General features: G+C 51.3%; 1 protein-coding gene and 1 pseudogene across 1 annotated transcript in view; one reads left to right on the top strand and one right to left on the bottom strand.

Annotated features, from left to right (window-relative positions):
• Nucleotides 1-21,283, top strand: part of LOC121166446 — a 1,182,205-nt pseudogene that overhangs the window by 261,691 nt on the left and 899,231 nt on the right.
• Nucleotides 1-21,283, bottom strand: part of LOC121166440 (A disintegrin and metalloproteinase with thrombospondin motifs 2-like) — a 51,147-nt gene that overhangs the window by 18,911 nt on the left and 10,953 nt on the right. The window contains exons 4-9 of the mRNA XM_040995559.1: nt 17,115-17,198; nt 9,205-9,361; nt 3,104-3,209; nt 2,396-2,539; nt 1,993-2,125; nt 884-997 (exon numbers count right to left, since the gene is read on the bottom strand). Of these exons, the coding sequence (XP_040851493.1) occupies nt 884-997; nt 1,993-2,125; nt 2,396-2,539; nt 3,104-3,209; nt 9,205-9,358 (651 nt within the window). The 5' untranslated portion in view covers nt 9,359-9,361; nt 17,115-17,198. The remainder of the gene's footprint in view (nt 1-883; nt 998-1,992; nt 2,126-2,395; nt 2,540-3,103; nt 3,210-9,204; nt 9,362-17,114; nt 17,199-21,283) is intronic.

Here is a 21,283-nt window from a genome sequence, read left to right as displayed (position 1 = left end):
ATTTTCCTTTGGGAATGATGAGAAAGCTCCAATATCAGATAGTGGTGATGATCTCACAATACTGTGAACGTACTAAGTGCATATGAACAGTGCCCTTTAAAGGGCTTAAAATGGTGGGTTTTGTGTTATATGAATTTTATCATAATTTAAAACGAAAGAAAAAAAGTCTCAAGCCCTTCTCCAAACCAAAGTCTTCAGGGCTGGGCATGGGACACTGTCTCTGAAAGTTCTACCAGAGGCTACAATTAGGAAGCTGGCCCAGTCCCAGACGAAAGATCTGCATCAAGAGCCACAGGTCTTGGGGAACTGAGCGGGGACCATTCAGGCCTGATGTTGCAGTTCATACACTGGCATGTACTCCACAGTGCCCCCTGCTAGACCTAATCCAAGGTCTTGACTTACATTCATCTGCATATGCAATAACTCTATGTGGAATGACTGGCCCAGGTGCAAGTGATGTGCAAGTGATTGGCCCAGGAACAAGTGTGTGTTTTCACTTGAACCAATGAGAAAATTAGTCTGGAGTTTTGGCTGGACTAACAAGGAAGACATCAAAAGCTGGCCAATGGGCCTGAGGTGGTCGCGCAATGATTTCAAGGGACAGATCTGTGTGACAAGGAACAAATGCTCAAATGTGGGGGACAGAGAGGCTGTAGCGGGCCGGGAGACCCAATAGCCACAGTTCCTGGCAGTATGCAAGGGTGACAGAGGCAGCCAGCCCCACATGGCTTCATGGGGTGGAGGACTCCCTGGGGGTTTGGTGCACAATGAGGGGATCTGAGAACCAGGCTTGCTCTCGCTGGAGTCACACAGAGAAAGCTCCTGGCCCCCAGCAGGCACTGGGCAATCAGCGGCTCACGGGCCTGTCCTCTGCCTGACTTACCTTGCCGGGAGCGCACATCGTCCCATCTAAGGGGGGGCCCTTCTTGGTCTTGCAGAAGTAGGGGTTATCGGGGTGGCTGCACCACAGCTGCTTGCAGGGGTCTAAAGTCCGGAACTGGAAGAGAGCACAAGCCACCGGCTAGGCCACATCCCTCTGCAGGCGACCTGGGACCCCACGGGGCCCATAGCTTCAGACATCCCCACAGCACTGGCCTGTGACAGGCCTGGGTGGGTGGCAGGCTCCAAAAGCTCTGCCTCTCTGCCCTGCCTGGGCATCTCCTTATGGAACAGGAAGGCTTGGGTGGGCATCCCTCTCTGGATTAGGCAGCTTGGAAGAGCTGGGGTATCTGCTGCCTCTCCCTGCTCCCCTCCTCCCACCTCACCCCTGGCAGGACTGTACTTCCCGAAGCCCTCCCTCTGCTCCTACAGGCCTCCCTGACCTAGCTCTGTCCTCTGTCCCCTGCACTCCACAGTCACATCCTCCATGGCCTCTCTGCTCCCTGGCCTGGCAGCCTTTCTTCTAGCAGGTGCCTTTCCACAGCTTCCTAGCATCTAGAGCATCAGGACTCCTGCATCGCTGAGTCACAGGAGGAGTTAACTCTCCTGCTTTGTTCCTAGGCCGGCCAGCCGCAGCAAGCCTCTGCTTTCCTACCCAGGACACGGGAGGACTTGACAATAACTTTCTTCACACAGTAGAGATCAATGTTAAGTCAGACCCTCATACTCCGAGTGCACTGGGGTGACAAAGGCCAGAGTTGATTGCCATCTCTGCATTTAGTCTGGGGGCACAACAGTTCCTGCTCTGGGCCATGCCTTCTCTGGGCCTCTGCACCTCAGATTCCTCCCCTTTCTCTCCTTATTCCTTCCTCCAGAAAGTCTTCCTGGTCCTGCAGGCTGACATTAGGCCCTTCAGCAGGCTTCTCGCAGCCTTTGCTGTGTCCTGCCCCCTGTGTCCTGCACTTGGCTAGCTCCATGCCTGGACCTGCCAGCTGAGTGGCCGCCACTCCCCTAACACCTACCTCCTCCCCTAGAGGCCTGCCAGGCTGCTGCATGGGCCCTCCTTCCCGGGCTGGAGAGATGCTGCAGGGAATTGTGGGCCCCCACACTCACCGCCGTGCACATCATGTAGCCCAGGCCAAAGTCGAAACGGCACTGCTCATTCATGGAGTAGTGCAGCCCCGGCAGCTGGGGCAGCGCCGGCCAGTCATGGGCGAAGGGGTCATCCCGCAGACAGTCGTAGGAGCTATGGGAGATATGTTGGTATGGCTAGCAGCCAGCAGTGGGCCTACCCCTCCACCCCCACAGCCCAGCCTCAGTTGTGCTGCCTCACTTTCCAAGCTGGATCACTTTTCCTTGGAGTTAGCTACCAGGACCCAGGCCTGTGCACAGATCAGGACGGCTGCCTGGCCCTAGGACCAAGACCCAAAGGCAGGGCTGAACTCAGGTGCACTGCAAGCTTGCTGCCCCTCCCAGAGTACAACTTAGGCTGAGAGGACCCCAGGGTGGTACTCACTGCAGGTAGCGGCTGAGCTCCTGCTGGCTACAGCGAGACCAGTGGAAGCGGTGGAAGGCGGCCTGCACCAGAGGCGCCATGATGCTGCCCAGCCGCACCTCGTCCCCGCAGCGGTTGCCTTGCCCATCGTGCTCCATGCCCAACCTGCATAGGGAGCAAGCAGATCCAACTGAACTCCCACCTGGCCGCACCCACCTACCGCCTTTCACCTCTCCTGACCTTGGCTGGCCTGGTCTGCCTTAAGCCAGGTAGAACTGACTTCCCAGCTGCCAGGATTCTAAACACCAGGGCCTTTCCAGACAGACAGCATCCAGCAGAGTGTGCCCTCCGCAATCCTGTCCCAAAGGAGGGGCACGGTAAAGGCAGAGGTACCTGTGGCCCCCACTCTGAGGCTCAGAGGATCATGTGGGTGACATGGGGTACAGGGCCCACCCTTCCCCCTTGCCATGAGGGGGGTGATGGTGCAAGGCTGCTCCCACCAGAGTCCACCAAGCACCCTTTGGGCCCTCAGTTGTTTCCTTTCTTTGATTTGAACAAGTGGATCTGGGGCCCACCCTGAAAGGATCTGGGGGATCAGAACATTGTTTCCCACAGCCCTTGTCCCTCAGAGTCAGAGGAGTAGAAGCCATATAGGGAAGGGGAGATGTGGGAGGGGGTGGCCCCAGAGGAGGTGGCCTGGGCCAGCCCCAAGCCTTCCCAGCCACTTACACGTGGCCAGTCTCATGGGCCACCACAAAGGCCGAAGAGAAGCCATCCTCGTGGTTCAGGGTGCAGCTGCGAACAGGGTGGCACATCCCAGTGACAGGAGCGTAGCCTGCAAGGAGACAAAAGGCAGCTCCAGCTCCCAGACCTGGAGCTCCACCTAAGGCAGCCCCAGGCCCCTCCCTGCAAAGACCACTGCCCACAGCTTCATGTGTGCTTGCTCCATGGATCTCTCCATTTGGGGTGGATACAGGCCCAGGCCCTTGTAGGCAGCCAGCCACGTGCTCAAACCACATTAAGGTAAGACAGACATGAGCCCCTCAACCTCACTTCTGCTTTCAGAGAAGCCTCCCTGTTCATGGGCATAACCGGCCTGGGTGGCAGGCACAGAGTCCTGACTATCCTTTGGTTCCCACTGCTGCCCATTCTAGCAAGGTACACCAAGCCACCTGACAACCTGCAAAACCAGACCTGATGTGACGGCCTGGCTTGCTATGTGGGGATGAGATTATTTGGGGCTTGCTTGTGGGGATGAGATTATTTGGGGAGGGGTCTCCTATTTTTCTGGGGAAGGATTCAGGAAGGTGTCAGGGAGTCCCACTCCCTAGGGTGGGGCTTAGGGAGATCACGATGTGCACAGGGAGCTAAGGAAACCTTGAAGCCCCAGCTAATGCTGTTCCTGGGGCTCAGCAAGAAGGGGCAGAACAGGGGGAGGAGGTCATGGTGTTTTAAGGTATGGCCTGTGACATTAACATGCCAAATGGGCACCAATGCATGCCCTGGTTGTCCACTTTCAATTCGGCTTCCTGCTAATGACTTGGTAAAACAACAAGGGTGGGCCATGTGTTTGGGCACCTGAGCCACATGAGCGACCAGGAAGAAGCCTCTGGTCTTTTGCCCAGCCTGGGTCCAGCCAAGAATTTGGGAAGTTAACCAGCACATGAAAGATTTCTCTCTCTCTGTAACTCTGCTTTTTTTTTTTTTTTAAGATTATTTATTTTTATTGGAAAGGCAGATTTACAGAGAGGAGAGACAGAGACAGAGATCAAAGACAAAACACAAAGACAGAGGCAAAGATGTTCCATCTGCTGGTTCAATTCCCAAGTGGCCACAATGGCCAGAGCTGAGCAGATCTCAAGTCAGAAGCCTGGCACCTCATCTACCAATCAGTGTGGGAGAAGAGGCAAAGGTGGTGCCACAGAGAGAGCTTATGGGATGGGGCAATTGTGTCAGCCTGGTCCGGGCCACTTGAGTCGACTCCCTAGTTATGCAGTCAGGGGCTAGGCAGTCAGCAGACAGTGCGCGGAGGAGAGCAGGGCCAGGGGAAGAGCAGTGATGCAGATAATTAGTGAAGGTGGTGGGGGCACGGGTATGTCCATTTCACTCACACACCATACACAGGTGTGTCCATCACACACACACACACACCATCCTCCCCTCCCCTCCATCCCCGTACCTTTACAGAGGCCCTTGGGGACAGACTGGAGATGAACCATTACATCATGGTGATCAAATGGCTACCTGGACACTTCTCTGAATAGTCTCACAAATTTTTATACAATTTTAAAACTTTTTTTTTTTAAATAAGATACCCACACATTTAAAAAAAATACACAAATTATCAGGATGCAACAGTGAAACCTCACCAAACGACCATGCTGGACAAGAATCAGCACCTCCTTCTCCAGTTCTAACAACTGCTGCCTTTCCTTTCCACTCTTCTTACCTCACACACTGTCCCCAGGCACCATGTGCACAGGCTTGGACCAGGGGGTGATGCTAAGGTGACCTGGGGGAGCCCTTAGAGGGTGGGGCCTAGTGGGAGGGCTGAAGGCCCTCTGTAGTGCTTGTCGCAGAGTGGGTTCCAGGCACTGGCTTGGCTGCCTGGCTCCCCCTGCAGTCTTCCCTGGGCCATCCACTACCCTTGTGAGAGGCAAAACCATGGGACTGCCTGATCTTGGACTTGAGTTCCCTACAACCACAAGCCAAGTAAAGCTCTTACTGCACCTGTCAAGTTGCTGCTGGGGAATGTCAACATCTGGTCAGCTCCCCTCCTTGACTGCAGGTGTCAGGAAGCATTCCAGGTGCATGCAAAAGGCTACCGGACTTCTACTTAATGGGCCTTATTATATCTATTTCCTAGACACACTGCATATATATATATTTATTCATTTGTCCTTTTCTTGCCCTGATCGTGCAGCCCATTTGACAGCATGCAGAAATTTCCTTTGATGGAGTGTTTCCTCCTTTGTAGTAAACTAGAGCTGCTCACTTACACAAGGGCCCACGCCCCCTGGCTCCTTTGGAAACTCACTTGGAGCTGTCGGCACCTGTGCCGCCTGATATGAAACTCCCCAGATCCCAGAATGCAGCTCTTCTATTTACCACCTCAGAGTACCAAGTGATTGACAGATTAATCTTGCTCACTTAAAAAAAAAATCATCAATACAAATGGCTTCTTGACCTCATCGTTAAATAAAGCCATGGGATCTGTAAACAGGAGTCAGCCTCTCCACACCTGTGTGGATGCACTACAATTTACCTCTTCTCCTGTTGATGGAACTGCGTTTTTCCATCATATGGAAGAGTATTACAATAAACAGTCCCGTGGTCTCTGGCACACACGTCTCCCACTTCTGGCAGGTGCATGTCTAGTAGCTGGAGGGGGCGGAAGCAGCTTTAGCTGACACTGCTAAATTATTTTCCAGAGGAGTTGCCTGATTTATTCTAACCCATGGAGAAGGAGAATTTCATTACCACATCCTCACCAAGATGTGTCATTTCCATCTCTCTTTTTAAATACTTTAATATTAGTTTGCTTTCACCTACTTAAGAAGCAGAATAAGGGGCGGTCCTACTGCTCGCCCAGGATGGGGCTAGAGCTGGGGACAAGACCAGGAAGGGGCGGGACTTGGGCCTGGGAGGCTGGTCCTCCAGCCGCTGCATGGCGGCTGGGGGGGCCCCCCCGGGATGTGCCGTTTCATGCCTGGTAACCACACAGCAGCTCCCACGCCCACATGGGGAGCTGCCCCGGGCGGCCAGTGCGCCATTTGGCGCTAGGCTCTGCCTGCTGGCCGCCCAGCCAGGGAGCTCTGGGATTTTGGTTCTTTGATTGCTGCTCAGATAGCTCCATGCTGAACCCTCAGTGCTTTGGGGACATGAAACAATCCTAAAGATTCCCAATGACAGTAAATCTTCCTCAGATGAACCTGTAACTAATACGGTCTCAACCCATGTGTTTTGAATAATTGTAATACCCAATATACTTTCAAAACCTTGTGATACTCAGAAATGGGGCGGGAGTGCAGAGAAATCTTCCATCTCCTTTGAATGTGTGAGGAAGCCGTGTAGTGTAACCTATCAGGAACATGACAGGTAACTTATAGACAATAGATTCAGAACAGCATTAGACAATGGTAAAAACTACAAAGACATACAGGGGGAATCATGAGCGACCCTAACAATCTATTAACAGGAGGTCACATGCACAGAATAGGGGGTGCCCCAGAGTGGAGCAGTGAGACAGGAGGAGGCTTGTATCCCAACCCTAGAGACTCCCGGATTCCCACCAAGGACTATCAGTACGGGCACCAAGGACTACATCACAACTGCCAAAGAGACCAAGGGGAACTGGAATGCCTTCAGAGGCCGAGAACTCAGAGGACATCCCTCCCCCCTTTTGGACCTACTACACAGGATGGAAGAAGCCCAAATCCTTCCTCATAGGATCCAAGGTCATCAGAACAACAGCCAGGAACCCTGAATGGTCCTCAGAATCAGAAGAACAGTAAACTCCCTTCGGGACAAGGGAGAGGAGCTTTCTCTGGTCCTTACATAGTTCCAACTCTGGGTCCCCACCCTCTGCAATGACCATCAGGGTCGCTCCAGAGCCACCCCCCAAACACACACACACACACACACACACACACACACACATTCACATACACACACAAATTGGAATAGATAAGCAGAGAACAACAAGGAAAGATTGGTCAGCATGGACTCACACATACCTTACTAGGTAGAACACAAAGAACAAGTACTCCTCACCAAGGTATGAAAGATTTCTCTGCACACCCCTCCTAAAACTGTTTTGCACCTCAATTGTGAAAATGTCATTGAAATAGTCACAGGATGTTGTTAAGAACTTACATGTAATTTTAACATATTGTTTACTCAACACTATGTCAATTAATTCCATAACGTTATATATTGTTGCTGATGGGGCTTTTAATTGATTGGGATTTTACTCTTTTGGCCCTACCTTCAGACCAGAGAAGGTCTCCCCAAGAAGCCGTTGAACTTATCTGGACAATAAGATGCTGGACTCTATGCTTGGTATATGCTTACAATGAAGGAATCTCAACTGAACTTGAACTGTGGTTACACAACAAGGTGGAGGAATCCACCATAGGGGGAGGGTTAGGGGAGGGGTAGGGGAATCCCAGTACCTATAGAACTATGTCTCATAATACAATGTAACCAATAAAGAAAAAAAAAGCATAATAAGAGAGAGAGGGGGAGAGAGAGAGAGAGAAACCACAGAGTTTTCCGTTCATTGGCTCACTCCCCAAATGCCTGCAAAGAGCCAAGACTGAGCCAGACCAGGCAGCAGCAGAAACTCCCCCAGGGTCTTCTACGTGGGGGACTTGGCTTCACCTGCTACTTTCCCAGGCACATCAGCAGCAAGCTGGCTTGGAAACAGACCCGTGGAAACTCAAGCCAGTGCCCTAACACGGATGAGTGTGTGTTGGTATTGTAAGGAATGGCTTCATCTCCTGCACCACAACACTGGCCCCAGTTTTTCAACTTTAATCCATGGTTTCCAAAAAACCAAATTTGGTTTTCCACCTAATCCTTCAGCTTTTATCATTTCAATGTCCTTCTTTTAGAGGGATTAACTTGCTGCTGTTTGTCAAATTTCTTGATAAAGATGTGTCAAGAGTGATTTTTAGTATTCTTTTTTTTTTTTTTTTTAGAGATTTATTTTATTTTTATTGGAAGGTCAGATATACAGAGAGAAGGAGAGACAGAAAAATCTTCTGTCCATGATTCACTCCAGCCACAATGCTGGAGCCGTGCCAATCTGAAGCCAGGAGCCTCTTCCAGGAGGAAGAGCCAGCCTCTTCCCAAGCGGGTGCAGCATCCCAAACTTTGGGCCAGCCTTGACTGCTTCCCCAGGCCACAAGCAGGGAGCTGGATGGGAAGTGGGGCCGTCAGGATTGGAATCGGCTGTCACACAGGATCCCGGCACATAATAAGACGAGCACTTTAACCACTAGGCTACCATGCCAGGCCCGTGATTTTTACTTTTCTTCATGAATGCACTCGAGGCTCTGAAGCTCCACCCGGCCACTGGGCTGGCTGTCTCCACAACTTCTGCTCCGACACTGTCATCATCATTCAGATATTAATGTATTCTGATCCCCAGTGTGACCCATGGATTACTCATTAACTGTGTCATTTAGTTTCCAAACATTCAGTATTTCTTGTCTTCCTTTTCTAGTTTCGCTTGGGAATAGTGTCTCTGTGAGGTTTTTGATTTTTCACACTTTGCTAGGTTTTCCCTGTGGCCCGGCATCATCTGTTTGGACATGTATCTATGTGTACTTAGCACTATGCATTCTCTAATGTTGTGGTGTAGCATTCTGTCTACACCAAATGGGTCAAGTTGCTTAGTTCAAATGTCTACATTGTTACCGATTTTCCCATCTGTTCTACTTACTGAGAAAAAGACACCTATATCTCTTCAGTGGGGATTGTAGATGTGCCCATTTCTGCTTTTAGATCTGCCCTTTCATACAGTTTAAGTCTTTGAGTGAAAGTTCAATTTGCAAGGGTTGGAAACGTATTCAAATCTGTTTTCCTGAAATCTCCAAATACACATGAAGAAACCCAATCTGGTCTTGGATGCTTGGCCCAGTCCCTTCCCATTTCACCACCCCTGGGGTGTGGCGGGATTGCCAACACTGGCCTAGAGGCCCTCACTGGACACTCCTTCCTGGGATGGGCCAAGTGCACAGGTGCATCTGGCAAAGCCAATGGCTCCTCCACCACGCTCCTCCCACTGCACTTGCCCCCCGATTCCCCACCTGAGGGCAGCTCACCTTGCATGCCCGATGGCCCGAAGTCCTGCCGAGTGAGGAAAATGGCATGATCGTGGTACTCGTCGTGGTCTGTGTCTGGCTTCTGCTGCAGGTAGGCCCAGCGGCAGACATTCTCCAGGCTCTGGGAAGGGTTCCCGATCTCGATGAGGCTCATGGACTGCAGGGAAAGGGGAAGGAGAGAGGAGGGAATGGTGTGGCCACTGGGGTTGGAGAGACAAGGCTCTCTGTCCTGGCTCTAGCAGCTCAGGACAGGCCTCCCGCTGGGCTGCACTCTCCTGAATAAGGAGGGGTTTCCCAGCACCTTCACAGGAAGTCCCTGCTGGGTTCTCAGGGAAGACACTGAGCCCAAACTCCTAAGCTGATTCACACAGTCCCTTCACCTTTCTCCAGGTACAGGAGGGCCGCTGTATCAGACCCCTGTACTGAGTGGGCCCTAGGTAGGATGTAGGTGCAGGGGAACCAGAAGGCCCAGTCAGACCTGCAAGCCTGGAGGAAGGGGGTGAAGGCCTTGCCTCACCTCCATTTAAAGGCATTTACAAGGCACAAAACAAACATGATAAAAAGGAGCTACACATGACAGAACCACGGGCCGGCCGTGTAAGGGTCAAGGCCATAAACTAGTGATTCCCACAGGGACCACAAATAGGAAGCCCCTGAGACAGTCCCACACAGGTGGCTGAGGCTGGCCATGGACTCCTCCCCCATTCCCAGGCCTGTGCACCTGCCCTGCACAGTGGAGCACTGGCCCACACTCTCATTCAGCTCGCACTTACGTGAGAGACAGGCAGCCGAGGCTCAGACAAGTAGCTTGTTTCGGGGCGTACAGACAGGGAGAAACTGAACTAAGAACCAGGATGCCAGAAACCCAACTCTTCCTCTGTCCACTGTCTGAAACACTCTCTAGAGCACATGCCAGGCTGTCTCAGAAGGGAGGAGGTGCTTCTCCATCCCAGGTATTTTGATTTCTGCTCTTATCGCCTGTCCCCAATCAGCTTGTTCACTCCCCAAATGGCAGCAGCAGGGACGCCAGCTGGGTCTCCGACACGAGCAGGGGAGCTGTGCTGTGCTAATTCCCCGGGTCCTCAATGGGAGGAAGCTGTAGCTGGGAGCCAGACGCAGGAAACCAACCTAGGTGCCCTGATATGGGATGTAGGTATCTTAATCACTAGGCCAGACATCTGCCCCAGCATCTTTTAACTCCATTTGCTCATCTATTTTTTTTTCAAGTTTTACTTATTTTTATTGCAAAGTCAGATATACAGAGAGGAGGAGAGACAGAGGAGAAGATCTTCCATCCGATGATTCACTCCCCAAGTGACCATAAGAGCTAGAGCTATGCTGACCCAAAGCCAGGAGCCTGGAGTTCCTTCTGGGTCTCTCACGTGAGTGCAGGGTCCCAAGGCTTTGGCCCATCCTTGACTGCTTTCCCAGGCCACAAGCAGGGAGCTGAATGGGAAGTAGGGCTACCAGGATTAGAAATGGCACCCATATGGGATTCTGGTGCGTTTAAGGTGAGAACTTTAGCCGCTAGGCCACCACACTGGTCCCTCACCCATTTTTTTTTAAAAAAGTCTGCTCTTATATCAGCACAAAGCAAAATCTGCCCTCCACATCTGCAGATTCAGCCAGGTGCAAACTGAAAATAGTTTCATCTGTACACGATGGGGGCGGGACAGGAGAGTGAGGCAGGTAAGTCACATCTTGAAATAGACTCCAGAGCAAGGGAGGGCCAGGCCTGCCCTGTTTCTAACACCCCTCTGGCCTCTTGTGAGAACTGGCAGCAACCATGACAATCTACTGAATCTCTCCCGTGGACCATCGCCAAGAACCTTGCCACAAGGGCCATCACCACCTCCTGAGACTCCCAACACCCAAAGTCTCGGGCAACAACCACATCTGAGCCATAGCAGCAGTCAGGTCAGACACTGGCAGTGCCCAGGTCAGAGGGAAATTCATTCCCTTAATCCTCACCCAAGTACCTGCATCCAGCCAAGCCTGAAGCCTGCCCAGCATGCCGCTGCTGCGGGACACAGGTCAGCATTCAGACTTACACATATGGCCATGAGCAGGACCCAGGGCTCCTCGCCAGGTCAGGCAAGTGGGACTGTCCCATGCGGCCATCTGCTTCCCAACACAATAGACCAGGGAGACAGTGAGAGGTCTCACATTCAAGACAAAAGCCACAATTTTGTAACCTAATCTCAATTGGTTCAAACCCAGGGATGGGGAGCCTTCCAGGCCACAAGCTCCCAAAAGTAGGGCTACCAAGACTGCCTTAAAGACTGCCTGAGACTTGAATGAGACGGGTCTCATTCAAGAAGTTCCTGTGACTGGCATGGGGGTACAATGTGTTAATGCATGACTTGTAAATGTTGGCATCCTATAGTGGAGCTCAAGACCCAACAGCTCCACTTCTGATCCAGCTCCCTGCTAATGTGTGGGGAAAGCAGTGGAAGATGGTCTAAGTACTTGGGCCCCTGGCAATCACCCACATTGGAAACCCAGATGAAATTCCAGGCCTGCGTTTGGTTTGGCCCAGCCTCAGTCACTGCAACCATTTGGGCAGGGAGCCAGCGAACTGAGGATTTCTCTCTCTCTCTCTTTGTAACTCTACCTTTCAAATAAATATACTAAATATTTTTAGAAATCTCTCTTGTGACAAGAGGTGGTTGTGAGTTCTGTTGTTATTCCTTGTGGATATGAGAGCAGAGCCATGTACTTCCTCCTTTGTAGAGACCAGGGGTCCCCAGCCAAGGGACCAGCTTTGATGTCCCACTCCAAGAAAGGACAACTCTGGCTACACACTCCAACATCAGGCCCAACAGGCAGGGGATGCAGCCAAAGGCAGAGCCAGGCACAAGGGGAGGTGATGCCAGCAGGCTAGGGCCAAGCAGAAGCTTCATCCACTGTGGATGAGCTTCCTGTGGACCTGGGAAGAAGTTGCAGGCTGGATGTGAGGAGATGGAAGCCCTATACCTGCCCAGGTGTGCTGGCAGGAGCCTGAGGAGTCCTCCCCGTGGGATAAGGAAGGGCAGCACCAGGCAGCAGTGAGGGCTGTAGCAAGCCATGGACGCTGTCAGTGTCTACCATCATTCTGTACAGTGGTAAGTCTGTTCTGCATAGCTCAGATGAGGCTCCCTGCCTCCTACATGTCTCCTAGCACCTCCTCCCTGGAGACCAAGGTTACCTCACAGGAAACTGCAAAACAGGGCCAGCAACAACCCATCAGCAACCACAAAGGGCAGGTCCAGCCAGCCGTTAACTCTGGGTCTATACTAACAATCCTACTCAACAGCAAATGTTGGCTCTGACCAAAATTTACTCTGTGGACAGAACAAAATCCACAGCTGGCCCTGACCCCTGGCTGTATCCTCCATCCTCCTCGAAGCTGTGTTTTAGCTGTTTGCTACAGCCTTACAGTGCCACAGGGTACAGGTTTCAGAAACCCCTGCAGATACAACAATCTACAATGTTCAAGTCCCTCATTAGAAATGTTGCTTTTGCTGCCAGTGTCATGGCATAGTGGGTAAAATTACCTCCCATGGTGTGTGATCCCATATGGAAGGCGGTAAATGTCCCAGCTGCTCCACTTATGACCTAGCTTCCTGCTAATGGCACCAAGAGAACCAACAGAGGATGACCCAAGTGCTTAGGCACCAGCACCCATGGGGGAGACCTAGAGAAAGCTCTTTGCTTCAACCTGACCCAGAGCTGTCTCTTGGGGCCATTTAAAGGATCAACCAGTGAAGAAAAAGCGCTCTCTCTTTCTCTCTCTGTAACTCTGGCTTTCAAGCGGAGTTGAGTGGGGCCAGAATTGAGAGTTGTTCTGATAGAGCAGTGATGGGTGGCAGCATTACTGTGGAGAAGGTGCAGGACGAGGGTGGGTGATCGGTAAGGGTGGCGTTGGAGCCATAGCACCTAGGGGCCACTGTGATGGGGTCGTCTTTGCTATACAGATCTTAGCTTGGCAAGAGGCTGGCAGCTTTGCTTTGGGCAGCTCTGCCGCTTCTTAGGGCACAACCCTCAGAGGTCATCAGTCCAGGTTCACTGTCCCAAGGCCTAGGGCGGCCTGGTTCCTAAGACCTGACACTGGATGATCTTTTTCTGCCTCTTGCGTTGGGCCTGTCCTGCATCCCGTTGCTCCTCCCAATTCTGGGGAGCTGCTGATGCTGGCTGTGTGCTTGCTCGGGATGCCAAGGTCCTCCCAGGGACAGCAGTCCAGGGCGAGCCACCTCGGGACAGCTGGGGCATATAATGGAGGTCTGGCTGGTTGTGGACAGGAAAAGCACTAGAGAAGAAAAATTTTAATTCCATTTTCTATTTCTTTAGAATTTCACTTAGAGAGGTAAGAGTGTATGCAAAAAGAGCACCCCATCTGCTGGTTCATTCACCAAATGTTGGCTACTGCTGGGGCTGGGCTGGCCTGGAGCCCGGAGCACAGTCCAGGTCTCCACGTGGGTGGCAGGGCCTAGCCACATGAGGTGCCACCTGCTGCCTTCTGGCATGTGCATCAGCAGGAAACTGGAGCCAGAACTTGCACCCTGGCACTCTGATGTAAGCTGTGGGAGTCTTCATTGGCAATCTTCTCACCAGTCAAAGGTTGGTCCCTCACCAGTGTTCTGCAGTAGCCTCATAATACGTTTTCCTCTCCCTATGTGTCTGTGATGACTTCCCCTTTTCATGTAGAGCTTGTCGGCTTCTCTCTGCCACCTCTGAGCTATCTCTTTGTCGCTCTCGTGCTCTTGCCCTTTAGGGCCACTGTTAAGTAAGACGGTGATAACTGGAGGGTAAGCACAGGGGTACGACAACATCTGAGCTGGTGCAGGCGGCTCCTGAGTGGCTAAGGGTGGCTAGCACTCAGCCGGGACACGCTGTCAGAAGGCTGCTTTGTGACCTGGGAGAGGCAACACACAGCTACTGTGAGATGCCACCACCCGGCAGAGCGGCGCAGAGCTTGTTTGCAATTTCCCATCCCCTGTTTCCAGCTTTCAGTTGACCACGCATGATTGCATCCTTGGAAAGCAAATCTAGCACGTGAGAGAAGTGTCGCCTTGCTCTCATCACGCCTGCCTTCTGAAGTGGCAGCCTGTGAGAGGTGCCTGCTGGGCTGGCGCATCGGGCCAGCAGCCATCCCTGCCCCAAGGGCATCTGACTCCAGGCTGCCCACTTGACTTCAGCAGTGTGTGCCTGTGGATTCCACCTGCTCTCAGCTTCGCTGGCTTGGGGCAGAGGGGGTGATCAGGGGTGAGCCCCAAGCCACTCCAGGTGTTCACAGTCCAGCAGCCCTTTCCCGGAGGGAGCCTTGGGCACCCACCATTCAGTAAACAGTGGGAGGTAGGCGGCTCCTCACTCTGGGATCCGTTTCCTGAGTGCCCGAGGATCTCTAAGTCCTGGGGTTGGGGTGGGGCAGACATGAACACGGCAGAAGCTCCCAGAACCCAGCCCTAGCATGGCGACTCCAGAGGGCCCAGCAGCCTGCAGTGCAGGAGCATCCCTGTGGACTGACCCTCCCCCCGCCGCCTTCTCTGCCACACCCACTGTGTCTGGGGTCACAAGAACAGCCAGCTTCCCAGCAGGCTTTGTGGGGCCCTCCAAGGGGGGCCCAGGGACACAGGTTTGTTCCCTCTCCCTGCTCTGCACCAATGTGGACTTCGCTGGTACCCCAGTGACTCTGCCACCCAAAACTCTTGACTAGAAGTCACATTTCATTTCCTGGCTCTACTGCCAGGCTTGCTTGGAGCCCAGGATCCTGCCAGGTGCAGGAGGGCCTCCCTCAGGGGGTCCTTGTTAACCGCACCAGGGGCCTGGCTGGCGGTCACTGCTCACTACCTGCTCAGCCCAAGACTGGCTACAAGGCTGTTTGGGGCTCCCAATCCACTCCCCTTAGAGTCACTAACCCCTTGCTTTTGGGTCGGGAGAGACTCCACAGAACTCTGCAGAGCTGGCAGGAATCAGGGCTAGAGTGACTCCAGTGGGCCCAGGTGGCAAAGTGGTTCCTGTCTAGCTTTAAGGCCCCAGTGGTCCTGGCCATGACTTGCACCCTCACTCCCATATTCTGGGTGAGGTCCCCTGGCCACACGGTGTACCAAGGTCGACAGGGCTTTCCTCCTTGCTGGCTTCTCTCAATTGGCTGAACCTCCTGAAGAGTAAAGGGGCAATTTGGGCCTGGGTCTGTCTCTCAGGCCTGCTCCACCCTTACATTCATTTTAGCCCCTCTTCATCCATCCATCCCACAAACAGTGAGCAATCCCTCAGGGCATAGAGGCTGCAGTAGCGAATGAAGCCACCACTGTCTGTGCCTGCTCACAGAAGAAATGAATGAATGAATGAATAAATAGATGCACATTCTGCAGCCAGGCAGGGAAAAAGATGTACAAGGTTTAGGGCCCAGCAGGTAGCAGGGGGATGGAGGAGCGGGTCTCTAGGGAAAGGAACTAACTCCAGGAGTGGCAGTCGCTAACTCCATGTGCCATCCATGGGCTCTGGTGTTGCGAGTGCATGCCTTCTTTCAACTCTACAGTCACCAGAGGCTCCAGGGGCTGCAAGCATCCAACTTTTGAGAAGAAGATTCGTGACTACTGAGGCCACTGCAATAACTCACCCAGAGCCGCACAGCTGGGCAGAGGAATCCCCTGGAACTACACAGCATCCGAGGAGGACAGAGCTCCACAAAGCCACCAGGTGGTGCTGTCTGCACAAAAATGACACCACTGGCAGCATGACTTGGCCAGGGGCACTTCCCAATGCTGGGGCTGGATTTGCAGCTGCCATGGGACACCTGTGCTCCAGGACCTTGTTCTTCACGAGCCAGTTCCAATGGGCAGCCCGAGGCAAGGAATCCCCAGAATGGCAGCCAGCCCTGGTTGGCTGGATGTCCGTGAGTCCCCCACGCCACACTCCTGCTGAACCAGGGTCATGGCAGGTGACAGATGAAGCTCACCTGGGCAGTAACAGGGCCCTGTCATTGGAGGTCTGGTCCAAGGTGTTCATCTGCTCTGTATTCCTGCAAAAGTGAGCTCTATATCCTGCACAACTCATCTGAAAAATGGGCACAGCCCAGTGCTGAGCCTAGAGCATGTGGCTGTCCCTTGCATGCCATGTGATGGTGATGAAGACACAGATGACCCTAATCCCACCGACAGCTCTCGGGATGTCCCTGGCTCAGAATGTGGCTCCCATGTCAGGCCAGCCTTAACTCAGGCAGGAACAGAACGGCACCTGATTACCACAGAGAGCCTCCTCTCGGGCTCAGCACTGCTGACATGGGGGCAGGCCATTCTCTGGGCTGGGGAGCAACCTCCTTGGTCTCTAGGTGCTAGCAGCCAGCCAGCAGCACCCCTGAGAGGTCAAATGTGCCCTAGGAGGGCTTGGGGCGGGAGGCACATCGGGGCAGGGCAGGAGGAGGTGAGGGGTGTGAAGGCAGGTGCAACAAAGCAGCTCCTCCATCGTGCCATCTTGGGCAGGCAGCTGCCCTCTGGAGCCTATATTTTTGCTGCCCGGGGAGGAGGGATGAGAGTTATGACACAGAAGCTTCTCCTTCCAGGACCCCTGCAGGAGACCCCCGAAACCCAGCAGCACATCAGACCCAGTAGAAGTCAGGGCACTTCAAAAGGTTCTTTCACAGGAGTGGAATGTAAGGTCATTTTGCTGCAGAACACTTTGAAATCCATGCACAGAGGAATCTTCAAGGAGCCTGGGGTACCCAGGACTTTGCACAGTAGGCGGTTCCTATCTGCTAGCCCGCCCATGCTCTGGCCTCCTGGCGAGCACCAGCTGCCCCATGGCCCCTCATGACACTGCACATCCTTCCTCCAACATTCATGTCCCCTAGAGGGCGGTTGTGTCCACACATGGCCTCAGCATCCCGAGGGGCAGAGGCTGTGGCATTCATGCTCCGGGTATTCACTCACCTTCCCACAGCTCAGCAGGATGATCCGCACCAGCACCACGTTGATGTGGGCCCCCAAAGACTCATCGTGGTAGATTTCATTGACCTGAAAGACAAGCAGCTTGTGGTCAGCAGTGCCCCGCGAGCATTGCCCTTCTGGGACCACCCCTTATATCTCCTTCCATACACCCCTCTCCTGCTTGCTGCCCTGGATGTCCCCAGAGTCACTCTCAGGCCCAGCCCCTGGAATTCTTCACCCGGAGCAAAAGCCTAGACAAGGAATCAATCCCTGTATTGGCTGTTTGAATTGCATCTTTCCTTCAAAACCTGGCAGCCCAGGTGGTGTGGCCCCGCCCCCAGCAGACAACACTGCATGGCTACTGCTGTTGGCAGCTGTGGTGTCCCCACTTGGGTGGGGACAGAGCCTCTGCCAGGTCTTAGTGTCTCCTGAGTTACTAAGGACAGACATCCCAGGCAACACCATCACCCCTGGGTGTCTACGGTTGAGAGGGCTCCCAGAATCCAAATCCACCAACACTCACATTACATATAAAATGTATGTGTTCTTTGCATGAAACCCACATACTTCATTTATTTTCTTTTTAAGATTGATTTATTTATTGGAAAGTCAGATATACAGAAAGGAGGAGAGACAGAGAGGAAGATCTTCTGTCTGATGATCCACTCCCCAAGTGAGTGCAAAGGCCGATGCTATGCCAATCTGAAGCCAGGATCCAGGAACTTCTTCTGGGTATCCCACATAGGTGCAAGATCCCAAGGCTTTGGGCCATCCTCAACTGCCTTCCCAGGACACGAGCAGAGAGCTGGATGGGAAGTGGAGCTGCCGGGATTAGAACCGGCACCCATATGGGATCCTGGGGCGTTCAAGGCTAGGACTTTAGCTGCTAGACCACGCCGCCGGGACCCATCTATTTTTTTTTTAAGAGTTATTTATTTTTCTATGTGAGGCAGAGTTAGAGAGAAGGAAAGACAGAGATCTCTCAACTGATGGTTGACTCCCTAAATGGCTGTAATGGCTGGAGCTGGGCTGGTCCAAGCTGGCAGTCAGTAGCCCCCTTATGGGTCTCCCAGGCAGGTGCAGGGGCCAAGGACTTGAACCATCCTCTGTTGCTTTCCCAGGTGCATTAACAGGAAGCTGGGTCAGAAGTGGAACAGCTAAACTGGAGTCCATACGGGATGCTGGCACTGCAGGCAGAGGCTTAACCTGATTTGCCATGGCACCAGTCCCCACCCTAAACTTTAAATCCAGCTCCAGAATGACTAGCAATACCTGCTACAATGGCCTGGGCAACCTGTAGGTAACTGCTGTGCTGTATTGTATCATCAAGGGAATGAGGACAAAGCAAAGGTCTGTACAAAATGTGCAGTTCAGAGGCAACTGTTCTGAACTCATTTTTTTTAGGGGCCAGTGCTGTGGCATAGTAAAGCAAGCCTCTGCCTGTGGCACCGGCATCCTGTATTGACACCAGCTCCGCTTCCAATGCAGCTACCTGCTTATGGCCTGGGAAAGCAATAAAGCATGACCCAAGTCCGTGGGCCCCTGCATCCATATGGGAGACCCAGAAGACGCTCCTGGCTCCTAATCAGCTCAGCTCAGCTCTGGCCACTGCAGTCATGTAAAGAGTAAACCAGCAAATGGAATACCTCTCTCTGTCTGTCCTTCTTTCTATGTAATTCTGCTTTCCAAATAAAAATAAACTTTTTTTTTTTTATTGTTGCTTACACTGTATTATGTAGTACAGTTTTATAGGCGCTGGGGATTCCCCCCACCCCTCCCCCCCACCCCTCCCCCCATGGTGGATTCCTCCACCCTGCTGCATAACCATAGTTCAAGTTCAGTTGAGATTCATTGCTTGCAAACACATGCCTAGCATAAAGTTCAGCGTCTTATTGTCCAGATAAGTTCAGTGGCCTCCTGGGGAGACCTTCTATGGTCCGAAGATAGGTCTAACAGAGTAAAGATCCGGTAGGTTAAAAGCCCCAACAAGGCCTCAGTATCAATATACAACATTATGGAATTAATTGACATAGTACTGGGTAAACAATATGTTAAAAATAACGCAAGTTCCATTCTTCGAAACATCTGGGTTGAGACAGCATCAATGACACGTTCAAAAAATAACAAACAACCAAACAATAAATTACAGGTTAAATCAAGGCAAACATGTGGTATCTAATCTTCTGGGATTCGCTCATTCCCCCTAGCATTATAGTTTCCAATTGTGCCCATTTAGCCACAAAGAACTGCATTTTGTTTTTTTTAATAGCTGAGTAGTATTCCATGGAGTAGATGAACCAAAGCTTTCTTATCCAATCTTCTATTGATGGGCATCTCGGTTGCTTCCATGCTTCTGCAATTACTGACTGGGTTTATTTAATTCTGCAGTTGCCTCCGGACTGAGTTTTGGTAAATGGTGGGAGTCCAAGAACTTTTCTATTTCTAAACCCATAACCGAGGTAGAGATTGAAACAGTCATCAAGGATCTCCCAACGAAAAAAAGCCCAGGCCCAGACGGCTTCACTACAGAATTCTACAAAACATTCCGAACAGAACTAACCCCAATCCTCTACAAGCTCTTCAAAACAATAGAGGAGGAAGCAACCCTCCCAAACTCATTCTATGAAGCCAACATCACCTTAATCCCAAAACCGGATAGAGAACCATCAGAGAAGGAAAACTACAGACCTATTTCTCTGATGAACATTGATGCTAAAATTCTCAACAAAATCCTAGCCAATAGAATTCAAAAAATCATCAGACAGATCATTCATCCGGATCAAGTAGGATTCATCCCTGGAAGGCAGGGATGGTTCAACATTCGGAAATCCATAAATGTTATAAACCATATCCAAAAACTGCAAAACAAGAACCACATAATAGTTTCAATAGATGCAGAAAAAGCTTTCGACAAAATCCAACACCTCTTCATGCTAAAAACTCTAGCCAAAGTAGGCATAGATGGGAAAATCCACAACATAATTAAAGCAATTTATGAAAAACCCAACGCCAGTATCATACTGAATGGAGAAAAGCTAGAACCCTTCCCACTGAGATCTGGAACAAGACAAGGGTGCCCACTATCACCACTGCTATTCAACATAGTCCTAGAGGTACTTGCAGAGGCCATAAGACAAGAAAAAGAAACCAAAGGCATACGTATAGGAAACGAAGAAGTCAAGCTTTCACTATATGCAGATGACATAATCCTATACATAGAAAAACCAGGAGACTCAATACAGAAACTGCTAGAACTTATACGAGAGTTTGGCAGAGTGGCGGGGTACAAAATTAACGAACGAAAATCAACAGCCATAGTGTACGCAAACAACACCAAGATGGAAGAAGATCTAACCAACAGGATACCATTCAAAATAGCAGAGAGAAGTATGAAGTATTTGGGAATAAATCTAACCAAAAGTGTAGGAGACCTATTTGAAGAAAACTACAAACTATTTAAAAAGGAAATTGAACAAAACCTCAAAAGATGGAATAACATCCCGTGCTCCTGGATAGGCAAAATCAATATCATTAAAATGTCTATACTATCACAAGCAATATACATTTTCAACGCAATTCCAATCAAATTGCCCAAAACATTCTTCATGGAACTGGATACAATGATTCAAAAGTTCATCTGGAAACACAAAAAACCACGAATAGCTAGAACCATCCTGAAAAATAAGAAGTTAGCAGGGGGAATCACAATCCCGGACCTCTGGACATACTATAGAGCAGTGGTTATCAAAACAGCCTGGTACTGGCACAAAGACAGAAAGGAAGATCAATGGAATAGAATAGAAGCACCAAAAGGGAACCCACACAGATACAGCCAATTAATCTTTGACAAAAAGACCAATGACAGCTTAAGCAAGTGGGAAGGCCTCTTTAGTAAATGTTGTTGGGACAACTGGCTGATAGCCTGTAGAAACAAAAAGATAGACCCACATCTATCACCATACACTAAGATCCAATCTACATGGATAAAAGACCTAAGCCTACATCCAGAAACCTTCAAACTCTTGCAAGAAAATGTAGGAAATACCCTGCAAGACCTAGGAGTAGGTACCGACTTTCTAAGAAGGACACCAAAAGCAATAGCAGTTGAGAACAGAATAAACAAATGGGACCTCATCAAACTAAGAAGCTTCTGTACAGCAAGGGAAACCATC

This window comes from Ochotona curzoniae, unplaced genomic scaffold, assembly GCF_017591425.1.
Source record: "Ochotona curzoniae isolate NIBS_2020 unplaced genomic scaffold, NIBS_Ocur_1.0 patch14, whole genome shotgun sequence".
NCBI classification, from domain to species: Eukaryota; Metazoa; Chordata; class Mammalia; order Lagomorpha; family Ochotonidae; genus Ochotona; species Ochotona curzoniae.
The sequence above is the reverse complement of the archived record's forward strand: the minus strand, read 5'-3'. Positions and strand labels throughout refer to the sequence as shown.